This window comes from Acipenser ruthenus, chromosome 5 (genome assembly GCF_902713425.1).
Source record: "Acipenser ruthenus chromosome 5, fAciRut3.2 maternal haplotype, whole genome shotgun sequence".
NCBI lineage: Eukaryota > Metazoa > Chordata > Actinopteri > Acipenseriformes > Acipenseridae > Acipenser > Acipenser ruthenus.
In genome coordinates, this window is record NC_081193.1 from 43,886,074 (window position 1) to 43,904,805 (window position 18,732).

An 18,732-nucleotide genomic window follows, 5' to 3' on the forward strand; every position below is an offset into this window, starting at 1 on the left:
ATATATATATATATATATATATATATATATATATATATTGTTTGCAAAATAAATCCTAACAACTTGCTGTTGCTTGCGATTTCTTTCTCTATTTCCCAAAAATAAGTAAAACGTATTTTCTATTGCTTACACTCTGCTTGCTTCTTTTTATTTATTTCTAAAAAAATAAATAAAAGCACTATATATTGCTCTAACAACTTGCTCTGTTGCTTGCAATTTCATTTTTCTGTCTTTTTGTCAATTTTTCTAGAAGCTTCTCTCTAGTGAAAGATAAAAGATAAAAAGATACATTTACTTTTTTCAGTTAGGTCACCTGTTCCCTGCATGTTGCATGCACGTGATTAACTCTGTGTGTGCTGGAACTCTGTTTTAGAGTGTGCTTAACAAAACAGGGTTACATTTGGTTTCCCGTTCTTTTTTTAATTATTTTTTTTCGTGGCCAAATAAGGCAGGGTGAAAACCTAGTTTCATGGAAACTCAGTAGTTGTGCATGGCCAACTTGGAACTCAGACAGAAATAAGGAAGGTTATATATATATATAATCTTCCTTATTTTATTAATTAAATTATTTCCATTTTGAAGCAGGATTTCTCTGGATAAAAGAAAACTACATGGAAATCCACACTATCCAAAAGGCACTACCAAAATAGTGTGAGAAGACGGTGAGACTTATCTTTGTCCATGGAAACCCAACCAGTCTTACTTTTCGTTTCCAGCTCTGTTTCTTGTTAAACTCTACCCTCATACAAGGTTTATAAGTCCCCTCCTTATAATAGCCTACGAGCGTTCGGAAGATATCTAATTGCACTGAAAGTGGCCTCTCTTGTAAAAAAAAGGGTAGTTACCATTTTAAATATATAAAAACAACTGAACCATTATGGTCAACATACTTGAAGGCCTTACTTACAGAATACAAGAGGAGAAGCCACTGTCTACTTGCAGAGGTCAGCACACTTACATATTGAAACACCCTGTGCTTTAATGAAATCTCAGTGATGGAAGCTATCTTTGAGGTAAATAGTGGCCATTTTGAGCAATAAACAAATTAATCTAAGTGTTCACTGCACTCTCTATGACCTGTGGTGGTAGTCTCAGGGTCCATTCGTACTTGAGTCAGTTTATTATGAAATTCTGTTATTTTGACAGCATGAATGCTCCAAACTAACTCAGACCCTCTCTGCCTTATTCTAATAAAACCAAACGCAACTGAGACCACCTCAGGAGCGGTTGAAGTGAATCAGTGTGTTCTTTTCACTGAATTGTGGTGTGAATTCAAATGGAAATTAACTGGCTTCATTTGGAAGCAAGCCATATGTGAAAATGCACTTTCATTCATGTTGCCCATCATGTAGCATCCCTGCTAGTGCTGCAATGTGGCTATGACCTTTTATTCATTAATATAAACATGTGCCTTTAAGACTGGTTGAATTCAGGGAGGCTTATAGTGGCCCCATACTGAGGATTTCGGGTTGAATATCTTTAAAGCAATTTATTTTTCAGATCCACAGGGATTTATGCTATTGCTTGTAAATCTATCTTCGGTAAGCTTATTTTGCCTTCAGCTGGAATAAATTGACAGCTTCATCTGGGGAATTTGAGAATTATATCTCTGTAGAGGGATTCAATTAATATGTGCAAGACCGTGTCATCACTTCAGTCAACTTTTACGATATAAAGGTTAAATATTAGCACACCTAAAAACATTAGACATTAAAATCTTCAATAATTTGCTGATTTAAACAAAAAGTATTAGTTCTTAAGACATTATTTTTGAAAAAGAATGTATGACTGCATCTAATAAGAAAGGAAAGGATTGCTAGTCAGCAAGGATTGCTAGACCCATTCTTAACTTGCCACCAATTATGCAGTTTTCCAACCATTTGACCTTTTTTCATTCACACCGCCATCTGCAATACTGAGTTAGGTTCTGCTCTAATCAGTTTGTACTGTGACTTAAAATAGCTGCGGCATTCAGTAGCTATTTGTTACATACTGTACAGTATGGTTAAGAAACAGTACATTGTACAATTATTCTAGAAGAATGATGCTTCTCATGATATTATATTTTAATGGCTATCTAACCATGAATCTAGAGTGAAGTGTCATTCGTTAAAACCTGGTCCTTAAAAATAATGTGTTGATTTCCTGGGACCCCTTCCCTATAATCCCCCTGGAATTGCTTACTTCAAAGTGTACATTTTCTGCATTGAATCCACAACCTGAGCCTTTTCTGCCACCTAGTTGTTAATTAATATTTTATATATATATATATATATATATATATATATATATATATATATATATATATATGAGGATGTCATCAGCAAATCGTAGGTGATCTAGTATTTTGAAAAATGCTTTCTAGGGTGGCCGTGAAGAGCTTTGGGGAAATTGTATCTCCTTGACGAACTCCTTTTTCAATCTTGATTTTGTCGCTGTCTTTATGGAGTCTTACTGTGGATGTTGCATTCTTGTTCTTGTATATGGTGCTGATCAAGTCTCTGTACATTTTCTCAATTCCTTGTTTTTTCAGAGAGCTTAATACAGATCTTGTGTAAACAGAGTCAAAGGCTTTTTCATAGTCGATGAATCCCAAGCAAAGTGGTAGTTCGTACTCATTGCTGGTTTGAATTACTTGTCGTACAACTTGAAGATGACCCATTGTACTAAATCCACTCCAGAATCCTGCTTGCTCATTTGATTATATATATATATATATATATATATATATATATATATATATATATATATACACATCTCCTCATATAACCAAATGTGCGAAATCAACAGAACAGCAAAAATGGGCTGGAGTGCATTTGGAAGATTAAGCATTGTTCTGAAAGGGAAACTACCCTTATGCCTCAAGAGGAAAGTCTTCGACCAATGCGTGTTGCCAGTGCTAACTTACGGATGTGAAACCTGGACCCTCTATGCAAAAATGACTCAAAAATTACAAATGACTCAACGGAGTATGGAAAGATGTATGCTGGGAATAACAAGAAGAGACAGGAAAAGAAAGGAATGGATAACAGCGCAAACAAAAGTATGCAATGTTATTATAAGAGCGAAAAAACTGAAATGACAGTGGGCCGGACATGTAGCAACAAGAACAGACCATCGCTGGACCAAAGAGATACTAGACATTCAATTTACATATTTATGTCATACAGGTACTAAAGTTTTAAAGCTAATCTCCTATGCTTAATCTTGGACACGCTAATGTTACCCTAGGTAAAGTGGTCCAAGATTAATGCTAATCTGGGTCTTTGAAAGCAGCAGACAATGTCTGACTGTTCACTCAGTAACAAAACTACCTTTAAAACATCAGAATTATAAGTCTGCCTCGCTAGAGTGTTAGTAGTTTGCAAATCCCTTTAAACAAGTATTGCTATTTGTATTACTTGTTCGAGAATACCTCTTATATAGATCTTCTAGGGTTACATTTCAGTTACTGTATAATTGGAATAATGTGTAGCACACCCGATTGAGCTTGATATGGAAAAACAAAGATGTTTATGTCTCTCTGGTTTTCCAGTTTTTCCAAGTATTTCCAAATCAATTTCAGTTAGGGTGTGCTATATTCTATATGTATAACTGACTGCTACTCATTTACCAGGTCCCACTTGAAAATGAGCTTCACTGCCCCCCAGAAGGAGATACTTTTGCAGAGGTGGGAGAGCGGAGGATGGAGGCAGCACAAAACAGACGTATGTGAATGATCAAACCAGGTATAAATAGGGCACCCTCCTCTTGAACTATACTGGAAATTATAAAAATAAAATGCACAAATAAAAATGAAATAAAATTGACAAACTGTTGCAAGGCAACTTATTCTTGAAAACTTAATCTGCAGTAAAAGAAAATATAGTGCAATATAAATTTGAACTGGGGTCAACTGGCTGTTAAGAGCATGTTATATTACTTATAAGTCCAGGTGGGTGTTAATATAATGTAATTCAAGCATACAGCTTCAATAACCACTAGGTGGCAGAAAGGTACCAGGATGTGGATGTCTGGTACATGCAGAATGAGCCAAGAAAGAAAATAGTCTGAGATACCTGGTTTATGTCCTTCAGTTGAATTCTGTGTAAATCAGTGCACAGTAAAACAAACAAAATAAATATAAATACAGCAGAACCCCAAAGTTACAAACACCTCAGAAATGGAGGTTGTTTGTAACTCTGAAAATCAGTTTTCAATGGTTTTAATAAATGTGTACACCTGCTATCTACCCTCAATCTGGTGAATAATGCAAGGATACAGCACAGTAATGCAATACTCATATTGTTATGGTTCTAGTCTTTAAAATGGCACTGTAAATGGAAAAAGGCAACATTTAAGTTACCATTGAAATTATAACTATCAAAAACACAGATTTAAATATCCAGGAAATCATGGGTTAACATAGTGCTTATTTTTATTTTATTTTAAACAAAATACATTCAAGCAGCTTGCTCAGACATTCAGTCTTGTTTGGCTTGAAAAAAACTGTGCTTTGTTTAAAACGAAAATGTTCCTTGTAAAATTGCCTGTACTTGCTTTGAAATCTGCCTCACCTTTGTCTGGATACATTTGGTGGTACAGTAATTTTGCCTTCTTCATGACCAGCATACCAATTATTGGAGTGCCTATTTGGTTGCATTGTATGCATGGTTGAGTGATTGCATACTTCTGGCTGAAAGTGGGGTGTTCGGTTAACCAGTCAATTCATAAGTTTAGTGTTCGGAACTCTTAGGTTATACTGCAATAATGACCTCAGGCAGTCTGTAATGGCTATAAGGGATGGTTTAGATTATGTGGGTAGAAATATCAAAGAATAACTGTTGAGTTTTGAGATACACATTCATGAAGCACATTCCAGTACATTTTATTTTGCTGTGACTATCGCCTTGTGCTTGGTACACTACCAACTGAAAACAATTCTAAAGACATGGATAATGGCATTAACTAGGTAATACAATCTTTTATTTTAATTAAAACATGATTTACATGATAAGAAGTTACTTTGTACAATTGACTGTGCCTCTTATGGTATAAGAGTGTCACATCGTTCCTCACTTTTCGGGTGATAAAACCTAAAGTTCTCAGGAGAACACACTCTTGTACCACAAAAGGCAAAGTCAACTGTACTTATTAACATGCACACTAAACAAGCAGTTCATATTGAGGATATATAGTAACACTGAAGTATAAAAGCAATTAACTCCCTCCTCAAGAGGACCCACTATCATCCAAACACTATTTAATGCCTGATAGTGCCCTTCCTCTGTGTCAGGATGTGTTTCCTCAATGGGAAGTACAGTGGTGGCTATGAATATTGAATCACCTTACACAGAGACAAGTGGTATTTAATAGAGAAGTGAATTTACTACATATAGTTGTTGATTAAAACATAAGATACATATTCAGGGCTTCATGAATATTTACATATTTCCAGTCAGGTAATTTACTTCAAGTTACCTGTTCAAGCCAAGAGCAAAGATCTTTTTTTCTGGTATAGCTCATCCCACTTTATAAAAGCATCAGTAATAAATGTAGGTGAGTGAGTAAACAGGCAAACACATATCTTTTCATACACGTTTCCAACCAGGTATCTTGCTTTTGGAGAAGGAGATGTAAGAGCATCTATAATGGCATCAATGACAGGATCGCTGTTCTTATTTCCATTCTTTAGATGTTTGTTGACCTGATGACAACAATACTCTACAATTTTACGATTCAACCTTTTTTTTTGTTCATCATCAAATTTATTCCAGATTTCATCAGCCGTTTTTTCCCTCTGAATATTTGTTGCACCTGCAAAGTTTCCTGGTTCAATTATACAGACCTAGAACATGAAACAAGTAAAGTTTACAACATTATTTATTTAATAATAAAGTAAAAGCAATCCACAATGGTATTTGGGCAGATATATGAATTGCATTATTATAGTCTTTGTTACCATGGTAATATAGTACTTTATTGCAAGAAATATATATGTTCATGTTCATATGAAGGTGCATAGTCATTTTCTTTTTGCTATGGGTAAAAGCATAGTACTATAGAAAAAAATGCATGGACAGGAATAACAGAAACAACAATGTTTATACCAATAACAAAATAATTAAAAAAAAAAAAAAAGTAAAAAAAAAAAAAAAAAAAAACTGTAAATGAAAATGAACCTCACAAAGTGTACTGTATTTGTGTCCAGTGGGAAAGTTAAGGTGTATGGAAAAACAGATGTTTGTCTTTAAGAAACAGAATAAAATAACACTACATATGGGTCAAAATATTATCATCATAATTATATAAATAATACAAGTAATCAAAGGTTATGACATTCAGTCATCTCTTTAAATTAAGCATGTGTAAAAAAATATAAAAACTCAGAAAGGTTCACATTTTAATGATTCAAAGTATTTAAATCAATTGGACAGACTGATATCTGCTAATACTAGAACATTAGTATGCTCTGTAGAGTAATAGTCTATCAGTGAATTGGTCAAGTCAAGTGAGTATTGATCCACCCTTTTATGTTGTAACTGATGTTTCTCACAAAAAGGTAAGTGCTTCTAACACCTTCATACTCACCCTACTCAAATCTGATTAAGCCACCATTAACATGTGCATTGCCAGGGCACTCATGAAAACAAGGTAGCTTGAGCACCTTTTTGGGTCTACCCTGATGTCAAATGGGTTGTTAGATATCAGTTGTAGAAGGGTCAGATTAGATTTCAAAAGTAATATAAGCTCACATGGATACTTAATAGTATACCAAATAGTTAGATAAGGCTTTTGTTAGGTTTGAGTGTGTGTATTCAATGAGATCATATCAAATAAACTGAAAGGTGAAAGAGACGTCAATTACAGTTGATTAAAAATTGCAATACTAATGTCAACATCACTGGCATTGTAGTCATTATTATCCCATTGGAGGCTGAGTACTACAATGTCCTCAGAAAATGAGTGTACTGCTATGTTTCAATGTGGGGGAATGCCCCTTGTGGACAAGAGTTATGTAACCTTACTCTGGGCAATCTAGCCTAACAGCTATTCCACAGTAACTGTCTCAAATGATCCAACTGATTAAAATGTATACAATCATCTCTCTCTCTCTCTCTCTCTCTCTCTCTCTCTCTCAGATTTTGACATCTGTCAATGATATAACCATGTACAGAGTATTTTAGTTTTATGTATATATATGTATATATTTACCTTTACATCATAGCAGGCCATTTCCAGCCGTAAACAGTCTGCAAACGCCTCAATTGCTTTTTTAGTAAGACTGTACATACTGGTAGCAGGAAAATAGATGATACCAGAAATGCTGGACATGAAAACCATACGACCTGGAAAAAAAAATACATAATTCTTACAGGGTGTGACAGGGTGGCTGAGTCGTCTGACGCCAGGCCAGAAGCAGGAAGGGAAAAATACTGACACCAGGGACTGCAGTTAAAATAAAGAAAGACGCGGCGGCGCCGCCGTTTTATTTACAAATAACAAAAAATAAATGAAAGGTTTGAACAAAAAGAAACTTGCTCACAGAGCGAAAATAAAACAGGTAAAAAAACAAAATCACGAACACAAAATATACGATCAGGCTGGGCAAATAGCCGTCACTGATCCTTTACGTTTTAGTTTCGTTTTAGTTTTGTCTCACTCCTCTCACTCACTCTCTCCTTCCAACACCCACACCGCAAGCTGGAGAGCTGCAGGCTTTTATATTCAGGTGACCATCTCCCGATTAGCAACAAAATTAATCACTTAATTAAATTTGGGAGATGGCCACCTTCTGCACGAGTTTATTAATTTACTGTGGATGGGGCTAGCCATCCACGCTACTAAACAAAACAAATCAGCTACGCCGTCCTAAATACATAAACAAAACAATAACAAAGCCTGCGGCGCCTCGCCGTCATAAGTTTAATAAATAAACCATAATACTACTAATAATAATAATAATAAAATACAAAATAACACGGGGGCGGAGGGGGAAAACCCTGTTTGTGAAGTTTGTTCTCCATAATCGCTCAATATACTTCAGAAATTTTTCTGGTGAAACACATTCACTTGAACCCCGGTACGTGAACTAATCTGTGCAATCCCCGTGCTCACATTTTATCTGCAGCCCACCTTATACCCCGTGCACCAACACATACACAGCAACAATAACACACCACATAAAACATAAAATACGCACAGGGGCCAGGCACCTCACCACAGTCCCATATTATTTTCTTTATATACTGTATGCTACCACTGGGAGAGATCATTCTTAAACAGAGTACATTTTCACTGTTATGCTGATGACACACAACTTTACATTTCTGTAAAACCTGGTGACACCACTGCTATTTCAGCCTTGCTAGAGTGTCCTGCTAATATCAATTACTTGCAATTAAACTTACATAAGACAGATGTTTTGCTGTTGAGTTGCAAATTCCATAAATACAGATTTGGGCAAGCTGACCTCTAATATAAAATCTGATGTGAGAAATGTGGGGGTTATATTCGATTCTAATTTAAGTTTTGAGGCTCATATTAAAAAAAAAAAAAAAATCATCAATGAAAAATTTGCTAAAATTATTATTTTTTTCTCTCTTTGTCTGATGCTGAGCAGTTCATGTTTTTGTTTCGTTGAGACCTGACTATTGAAATGCTTTATTTGCTGGGCCTCATCATGTTTGCAGTTTGTTCAGAATGCAGCTGTTAGGGATCTCACTAGAACACAGAAACTGGCTCATAAACACCTGTATTGACCTCACTGCCCTGGCTTCCAGTGCATTTTAGAATTGATTTTAAAATCTTACTATTGACATATAAAGCACTAGATTGGCACCAGATTACCTAAAACACATCCAAAAGGTCAAATTGAAAAGGAGAGGAGAAAGTGCATTTCGTTATAATTCCCCCAGATTGTGGAACCCATTGCCCTTTTCTATTAGAGATGCTGCTTCGGTCTATATTTTTAAGTGACAATTAAAGACTTATTTTTATAGGTAGCCGTTTTACAAATATAATTGCTTTTATCTATTTTATTTGCTTATTTGTAAAATGTTTTTATCTATCATTCTTATTATTTTCCTGTTTTCTTAAATAGTTTTATTTAGATTTTTTTTAATTGTTCTTATTTATTTCTATTATTCTTATTATAATTATTTATAATTTTTACTAGTTCTTGATAAAGCAGACTTCTTTCTGTTTTAACCAACATGTAAAGTGCTTTGAGATACTGTGGGATGAAAGGCACACTATAAATTAAATAAATTGAAATTAATTGAAAATTGAAATATTTACTAAGCACGTTTGTACACTGGTTAGGTGGATTATGCTGCATGTAAATATACCAATTTTTGTATAGAACTATAAATGAAGACTACACCCTGAAAGATAGAACTCTGAAACAAATGAAGTGATCTGAACGTACCTTTTGATGCCTGAATCAGAGGTATGAATGCTAAAGCTGTCCGGATACTCCCAAACAGATTTATATCACTGATTGTCTGATAGTCTTGAATCGTGGACCATTCCGTTTCTGCCCAGTTTGAAATTCCAGCGTTGTTGACAACACCCCAAAGACCTAGAATGAATGTGACCAGTTATTTTTGAAAATAGCAAATTTGTTTTTTAAACCCACTTATACCTTTGCAGTCTTTTGAATGCATTTGTTGGTCCCAAAAATATCAATAAAAATATACCTTATTATGCATGTATTGTAATTTTTTCTTACAAAACCTGATAAAAGCCATGTGTAAAAAAAGAACATAAACGTTAGTAATTTAATATAAAATATGTTTAGGCCATAATTTATGTAACCTAATGTGTGTATAATATATATATATATATATATATATATATATATATATATATATATATATATATATATATATATATATACACACACACACACACACAAACATTACAACCATGTTTTATAAATAGAGTGTGCAGAGGACTCAGAATCAGCTAGTTCTTGCACATTGTCAATTCTTCCTAACCATAAGTCGTGATTTTAACCCAAATCATTCACTTTGGAGCATTTAGTACTGGACAAATTGTCAACCTGTTAAGTACTAGTCCCTTTTTGTATGGATTGGCTCAATCCCTAGAGTCATCACTTACTGTGACAGAGAAAGAATGAATCTTGGTTATAAATCTTCCTCCCGACCTGTGAGGTTGCGATATAAAGGGAACAGAGTGCCCCGGACTGGATGGTCAGACAATTCATTCCAAGGGTTAGGTGGAAGTCAGCCATCTAGAAAGGGGGCGGAACTCTAGTACACCAAGTCATTGCTCCAGAGGGAAAGCGATGTGGCAACCGCAGATTAGAGGAGAAACGGTTGCACTCGCTAACCAAGGAGGCGTGACTGACGCTACAAAAGGGGACATGGCTAGGTGATCTGTTCCTTTGTTGGTTAAGCTGAACCAAGAAAGGAGTACTATGAGTTACCGTAAGTCTTTTGTTTGTTATTGTTGTGTCTAAAATCTACTTGTTTGTTCTTATTAGACAGCTAACACGATCCGGAGCTGTCGCTAAAAGCCAGCACTAAACCCGGACAACACTTCATAACTGTGCACAAATAAATTGTATTTCACCACAAGCACTTTAGCACTCACTCTGGACTTGTGATCATGTGTGTGTCTTTGTGTGTGTTCTACTGTATTTATTCTTTGGAACTGTGTATTATTATTTTGGGACTGCAACCCACATTGGTTTTGTTAGGTCTTACAGAAGACTTCAACTTAAATAGAATTCAAATCCAATTAGTAAAGCATGTGTGTGTGTGTGTGTGTGTATATATATATATATATATATATATATATATATATATATATATATACAGACGTGCTCAAATTTGTTGGTACCCCTCTACAAAAAAGAAGAATGCACAATTTTCTCTGAAATAACTTGAAACTGACAAAAGTAATTGGCATCCACCATTGTTTATTCCATATTTAATAGAAATCAGACTTTGCTTTTGATTTTTTATTCAACATAATATTGTAAATTACACCGTGTAACACATTTTTTTTTTTTTTTTGGTTCCTGGGTAGTAAGTGTTATTTCCTAATTGCTCATGCCTCAAAAGTATAGAAAATGGCTACTATTCCCCACAAACTTTGCTTTTGTGACCAGGACAGTGATATTTTGAAATTTACCTATTTTCCAGAACATTCCAGATAGATTCAGTGCTGAGTAAACTTGGAGTAACTTCTAGAACTTTCCAGTAATATAAATAGTAGTATAAATACAGGGGCCTTAAGCCCACCAGTTCAGTTTAGTTCCAGCTGCCTAAGTGGATACATATCTGCATTTTTCTGAGATGGCATCAAGAGGCTGCAATGGTGGCATTCCTGATGGGTCTCCAAGGCAGTTTTACCAAGTTTCCCTGCTATCTTTGCCTTTGGGACAGCAGGGACACCAAGGCGCACTACCACAGGCGGGACTGGCCACAGCAGACCGAGTTCTCTGTGGGGAGGAACAACGTCAAGTGGGAGCCACTGGTGGACCCCCGGAAGGTGCTGATGCCACCACTGCACATCAAATTGGGCCTTATGAAACAATTTGTCAGAGCTCTAGATAAGGAGTCGGCAGCCTTCAAGTACCTTCAAGACTTCTTCCCTAAGCTGTCTGAGGCAAAGGTCAAAGCTGGTGTCTTTGTCGGACCACAGATAAAGAAGATCCTGGTGTGCAATGAATTCCCCAAGAAGCTCACTAGTAAGGAGAAAGCGGCTTGAAACAGCTTTGTCGCAGTGGTTCGGGGCTTCCTGGGCAATCACAAGGCCGAAAACTATGTGGAGCTGGTTGAGACTCTGGTGAAGAACTACGGCACAATGGGCTGTAGGATGTCCCTCAAAGTCCATATCCTTGATGCTCATCTTGATAAATTCAAGTAGAACATGGGAGCGTACTCGGAGGAGCAAGGCGAGCGCTTCCACCAGGATATACTGGACTTTGAACACCGCTACCAAGGACAGTATAACGAGAACATGATGGGAGACTACATTTGGGGGCTGATTCGTGAAAGTATAATCGTAAATCTCGAAAAACTACTCACTTCTAAATCTTTTGCAGTCATTTTTGTATTACTTTAGTATAAATACATGTTAATTTGGATTCATATGTTGTTTTTTTCTGACTTTATGTGAACAAAAAGACACAAATTCGCCCGTTTTCTCATTGGAAATAGGTAAATTTCAAAATATCACTGTCTGGTCACAAAAGCGAAGTTTGTGGGGAATAATAGCCATTTTCTATACTTTTGAGGCATAAGCAATTAGGAAATGACACTTACTACCCAGGAACAAAAATTGTGTTACATAGTGTAATAAAACAAATGAAAATGGCATGGACAAAAATGATGGGACCGCTAACCTAATATTTTGTTGCACAACCTTTAGAGGCAATCACTGCAATCAAACGTTTTCTGTAGCTCTCAATGAGACTTCTGCACCTGTTAACAGGTAGTTTGGCCCACTCTTCCTGAGCAAACTGCTCCAGCTGTCTCAGGTTTGATGGGTGCCTTCTCCAGACTGCAAGTTTCAGCTCTTTCCATAGATGTTCGATAGGATTCATATCAGGACTCATAGAAGGCCACTTCAGAATAGTCCAATGTTTTGTTCTTATCCATTCTTGGGTGCTTTTAGCTGTGTGTTTTGGGTCATTATCCTGTCGGAGGACCCATGACCTGCGACTGAGACAGAGCTTTCTGACACTGGGCAGTACGTTTCGCTCCAGAATGCCTTGATAGTCTTGAGATTTCATTGTGCCCTGCACAGATTCAAGGCACCCTGTGCCAGGCGCAGCAAAGCAGCCCCAAAACATAACCGAGCCTCCTCCAAAAAGCTCCAATTTTGACTCATCTGTCCAAAGGACATTCTCCCAGAAGGATTGTGGCTTGTCAATATGCATTTTAGCAAATTCCAGTCTGGCTTTTTTATGTTTTTCTTTCAATAGTGGAGTCCTCCTGGGTCTTCTTCCATGGAGCCCACTTTCGCTCAAAAAGCGACGGATGGTGCGATCAGAAACTGACGTTCCTTCACCTTGGAGTTCAGCTTGTATCTCTTTGGCAGTTATCCTTGGTTCTTTTTCTACCATTCGCACTATCCTTCTGTTCAATCTGGGGTCGATTTTCCTCTTGCGGCCGCGCCCAGGGAGGTTGGCTACAGTTCCATGGACCTTAAACTTCTTAATAATATTTGCAACTGTTGTCACAGGAACATCAAGCTGCTTGGAGATGGTCTTGTAGCCTTTATCTTTACCATGCTTGTCTATTACTTTCTTTCTGATCTCCTCAGACAACTCTCTCCTTTGCTTTCTCTGGTCCATGTTCAGTGTGGTGCACACAATGATACCAAACAGCACAGTGACTACTTTTCTCCATTTAAATAGGCTGAATGACTGATTACAAGATTGGAGACATGTGTGATACTAATTAAAGAAACAAATTAGTTTGAAATATCACTATAATCCAATTATTTATTATCTTTTCTAAGGGGTACCAACAAATGTGTCCAGGCCATTTTAGACTATCTTTGTAGAATAAGCAATAATTCATCTCTTTTCACAGCTTCTTTGCTTTATTCTATGACATACCAAAGGCATGCAAGTATACATGATAAAATAGCTTTTAATTTAATCACTTTTCAGGAGGAATGAAGCATTATTTCAATGAGCTGTAAGGGTACCAACAAATTTGAGCACGTCTGTGTATATATATATATATATATATATTAAACATGCAAGAATCCTAAACTGAGTTTTTATTCCAAATCAACCCGACATGAAAAGTTAATCGGATAGTCAAGTTTTTTTTTTTTTGTTTTTTTTTTTTGTTGTTGTTTTCTTTAATCAATTTTGCTTTGCTGCATGGTTGCAGAACAAACCAAAAAAAATGTTTGACAACCTATATTCAGAACAGAGATATGCCTGTGTTGCTCCTTTTTTGAAACAATCAATATAGTTTCCAGCTTGAAAATCATGAAATTATTTTCATTTCACAGGCATAGTTTGAAGACAAAACAGCTGACTTAACTGCAGCAATACCGTGCGTACAGACCGGGATGTTTACAGTGTGTGTTTATATAATCTTTATTTATTTATTTATTTATTTATTTAGTCAGGTTCAGGTTCGTTATAGCCGAAGGTTCATTATAATGAAGGGTGTTATAGCGAGGGTGCACTGTAGTTATGCTGTATAGCGTTGAGGGAATAAGTAGTTTTGTATATTTTGTGATCTGAGTTGCTAAATTTTAGCCATTTTAATTGCAGTTAAAAACAAACAAAAACATTGAAGATGTGTGCATGGGAGCTGTGATGTACTGTAAAGTGATGAAAAACTATAGCATTAAAGGACACCATGATACCAACCAATCATCCAGTCTTTTGATCAACTACATTGTAAATGCTTGTATTTGGTACAGGAAACATTTATATTGCATTTCTCAAAATATGCCTCCTCAGTTTCTTGAGTCGCCAGCCGCCACACCCCTATCCACTCCTAAATACAAATGTCCCGACAAGATACTGAATTTCCCTTTGTAATAGTTGCTGCTGGTTGCCAGATGCGTATTTTGTTTGGGGTTATCTTCTGAAAGATTTTGGTCAATACCAGTTGAGTAAATCCCTTAGACTATCTTGTTATTAAAATCATTTGCAAATTAGGTTTAAAGTCTCTGATAAAAGAGGAGTTAAAAAAACAATGACGTATTTTAATGTAACTGCAAAGCTACTGTACAGAAGGTAACGAACAGAGACAAGAAAAGCCGGAGGTAAATGTAAACATTAAAAAGGTACACGACACTAAACAAATTATTATGTTTTATGAACAAGAATAAAGCCATGTGTATATTTGTGATAAAATAAGGGTTAGATATAAATGTGTTTCAGTAGACACTTATAGTTATTTGCCGCTTTAAAATATTCTCTTGGAAACCCTTTTATGTTTTGTTGTGCTTATCATAAGGAATTTCATCTTTACATCTTTCATCTTTCAATATTAAAAATGCAAAGGCCATGAAAATATAAACAATATTTTGAACCTGGAGTTGAAAGTTGCATGCCCAGCTCAACACAGTGGCTGCGTGAAAGAGAACATTACATTGTGCCTTCGGTAGGTATCCAGGTCTTCGTGTTGCATGATGTACCACAAGAACTAGAATACTGGTAGCAAGTTTTGTTCCCTTATCAAAATCACAATTTCTTAAATAGCGAGAATTAAAAAATGTCCTAAGAAAGTTTACAAACGAGAGGAGGTCATTCGGCCCATCTTGCTCTTTTGATTGTTAGTAGCTTATTGATCCCAGAATCTCATCAATCAGCTTCTTGAAAGATCCCAGGGTGTCAGCTTCAACAACATTACTGGGGAGTTGGTTCCAGACCCTCACAATGCTCTTTGTAAAAAAAGTGCCTCCTATTTTCTGTCCTGAATACCCCTTTATCTAATCTTCATGTGTGACCCCTGGTCCTTGTTTCTTTTTTCAGGTCGAAAAAGTCCCCTGGGTCGACAATGTCAATACCGTTTAGAATTTTGAATGTTTGAATCAGATCGCTGCGTAGTCTTCTTTGTTCAAGACTGAATAGATTCAATTCTTTTAGCCTGTCTGCATACAATATAATTCTGGTCACTCTTCTTTGCACTCTTTCTAGAGCAGCAATATCCTTTTTGTAACGAGATGACCAGAACTGAACACAATATTCTAGATGAGGTCTTACTAATGCATTGTAAAGTTTTAACATTACTTCCCTTGATTTAAATTCAACACTTTTCACTATATATCCAAGCATCTTGTTGGCCTTTTTTATAGCTTCCCCACATTGTCTAGATGAAGACATTTCTGAGTCAACATAAACTCCTAGGTTTTTTTCATAGATTCCTTCTTCAATTTCAGTATCTCCCATGTGATATTTATAATGCACATTTGTATTGCCTGCGTGCAGTACCTTATACTTTTCTCTATTAAATGTCATTTGCCGTGTGTCTAGATCATTTTGAATGACCTTTGCTGCTGCAACAGTGTTTGCCACTCCTCCTATTTTAGTGTTGTCTGCAAATTTAACAAGTTTGCTTACTATACCAGAATCTAAATAATTAATGTAGATTAGGAATAGCAGATGACCTAATACTGATCCCTGTGGTACACCACTGGTTACCTCGCTCCATTTTGAGGTTTCTCCTCTAATCAGTACTTTCTGTTTTCTACATGTTAACCACTCCCTAATCCATGTGCATGCATTTCCTTGAATCCCTACTGCGTTCAGTTTGAGAATTAATCTTTTATGCGGGGACTTCTGGAAATCTAAATAAACCATGTCATATGCTTTGCAATTATCCATTGTTGATGTTGCATCCTCAAAAAATTACATATAGCAATCATGTGTTCTAAATTTACTTCATAAATAGAAATAGGTTTTTTTGTTTTTTTTTTCCTCCTTAGGCCCAGTATTATATTCCTCGGATAATCTGGGCACATCAAATTGTGTTAATAAAACAGCATACAATGTTTTGCATTATTGTTTTTGTCATTTATTATAAGTAATAATAATCCAATTTCTAAATATGTTAAAGATGAGGATTGTAAATATGCTCCTTGTATGTTTTTTTTTACAATATTTGACTCTTAAGATGGAAGTCTGTACAATTTTTTTTTTAAATAACAATTGTGCTATTCACAATTTAAATTGGAAAGGTTTATTGATACTGCAGCAACTATTGCAGTTTTCGCAACAAAAATAAAAACAAAGATGGAACCTTGGTTTTTCATGTTTGAGCTTGTTATCATTCATACTATACAATTACTCATAACATAATTTATAAACTACTAAGATACAACGTTATGAGCAAATGTACATTTCTAATAATATTTGTTCCTGTAAATATTACATTGTGATATGTAAAAAAAAAATCAGCAAACAATCCCCCAAGCTTGTTGCAAAATATCACCCAACTTTAAACACTGAATTGAAAAAATAACTTAATGAATCCTTAAAGCGGATGTTATAGGTATTAAATATCAGATCCGTTTATATTTCTAGCTCATACCCAGCAGAAGTAGTCCAGACCAATAGCTTCCAATTCAACCCAGTTGAGACCACATTATTTCAACAGGAGGTTCTAAAGGGGAGGTAATATTCTACTGGTAACCATCAGAATACCAGTAGAGGTCTACAGGGGAGCAGTATAAACCAGTTCATACCAACAAAGACCAGTTGAGACCATTAGAAACCACTTGATAATTTGTACTGGATTCAACTGGAATTTCCACTAGGTACAGCTGTTCAATTTAGTCAAAATATTAGTCAAGTATATTTTTACTGCGCAACTCGAATGGTGTGTTGTTATGGATACGAATAAAAAAATATTCGTTATTCATAAAAAGGCAATATCTGTTACAGATACAATAATATTTGTATACGGCACGTCAATAAAATAAGTAACATTATACCTACCCTTCTCAGGTAAATTGCTTTCCACAATTTGTTTTGCTTCAGCCACATCTTCATCCCGTGTAACATCTACTTTAATTACCTTTAAGCGACTGGAACATTCGCTCACTAGATTTTTAGCTCCCTTTTCCTCAGGTAATAAACAGGCAGCAAACACAATGAATCCCTTTTTATCCAAACGCTTGGCAAGTTGATAACCAAAACCACTGTCGCAGCCTGTAATGAATATGGCCCTGCCCTGTGCATTAAATTTGCTGCTTTTCTTTTGAAACAGAAGAAACACCATCAGAGGGATCAGACATACACTTGCAATCCCATAATCAACATAATATAAGATTATTCCAAATATGAAAACAGCTACTCGGAACATTATTTCAAACATGTTTGAAATCATTTGCTAAGTCTCAAGGCTGTGGGTGCGGAGTAAGAGGTTAAGTAAATGAAACAGCAAATCTGTAATCTGCAACCAAGTACACCTTAGACAGCGTTGTCTCCAAGGTAGTTAGGGGATGGGAACACTCCCTCTTTCTCCTTTGATGAGATCTAAACTAAAGCTTGGAATTTGGGGTCATGTTTCAAACTGTACATTGTTTGTATCCCAAATAAGATTTCATGGGCGTGCCGCCAGCGCCTTCAAGGTCTAGCCATCCGCAACTAAACTGTTGGCAGCAGTCAATTTAAAGGGCTATTCACCTATAGCATAATTTGCGTATAGGTACATTCTACAGTGCTGCAGATCAGTTGAGTATAGTACAAATGTATATTATCTGACATTTTAGATGCCTAAATGTCAGCTATTACAAATGTTATTTAGATCTTTTGCCACAGCTGTAAATACAAAACTAAAGCAATTGGTGCAAAATAAATCATTAAATAAATAAATTAAAGCACCATGTCCCAGAGTTTATCTATTGTAAGTGCATGTAATAACAGGTCCCACAACTGCTGTAGTTTACAGCCAAGAAATGAGCACGTACTAAATCACTGAAGTGTATGATAAACCTAATAGTCAAGGATACATGTTTTTTGCGCACAAAAAAATTGAAATTATGCAATGCATTAAGAAAATAAATTGTTTGCGCTAGGGCTGTAACTGGCAAATGTTCAAATTACATACAACACGTGTCCCTGAACCGCAAAACCTGTTTTGGGGGTTTTTGTTTGGTCTTGGAAGAACCATACTGCTTTTTAAATACTTACTAGATTTGACTACGGCTTCATCCTGCAGTCTTTCATCTAAGTTGTCTACAGCTGCCATCCTAAGCACTTAATAAAAAACATAAAAAACATAATATACAGTTCTT

General features: G+C 35.9%; 1 protein-coding gene across 1 annotated transcript; it reads right to left on the reverse strand.

The window, feature by feature from the left end:
• Window positions 1-4,846: 4,846 nt before the first annotated feature.
• LOC117402205 (D-beta-hydroxybutyrate dehydrogenase, mitochondrial-like) lies at window positions 4,847-17,972 on the reverse strand. The gene is made up of 4 exons (XM_034003123.3): window positions 17,432-17,972; window positions 9,410-9,562; window positions 7,195-7,328; window positions 4,847-5,827 (listed from the first exon to the last, which is right to left on the reverse strand). Exons 1-4 carry the CDS (start codon window positions 17,820-17,822, stop codon window positions 5,465-5,467), a joined length of 1,041 nt encoding a protein of 346 aa, XP_033859014.2. The 5' UTR covers window positions 17,823-17,972; the 3' UTR covers window positions 4,847-5,464.
• Between the last annotated feature and the right edge of the window lie 760 nt (window positions 17,973-18,732).

Bases quoted from the DNA above. Each gene is read 5' to 3' on its own strand.
- LOC117402205 (XM_034003123.3), bottom strand. From the start codon at position 17,822: ATGATTTCAAACATGTTTGAAATAATGTTCCGAGTAGCTGTTTTCATA. The intron at 9,563-17,431 runs GTAGGTATAATG...CATTCATTCTAG, and splicing joins AAGCAATTTACCTGAGAAGG to GTCTTTGGGGTGTTGTCAAC. The intron at 7,329-9,409 runs GTACGTTCAGAT...TTTTTTTTCCAG, and splicing joins TCTGATTCAGGCATCAAAAG to GTCGTATGGTTTTCATGTCC.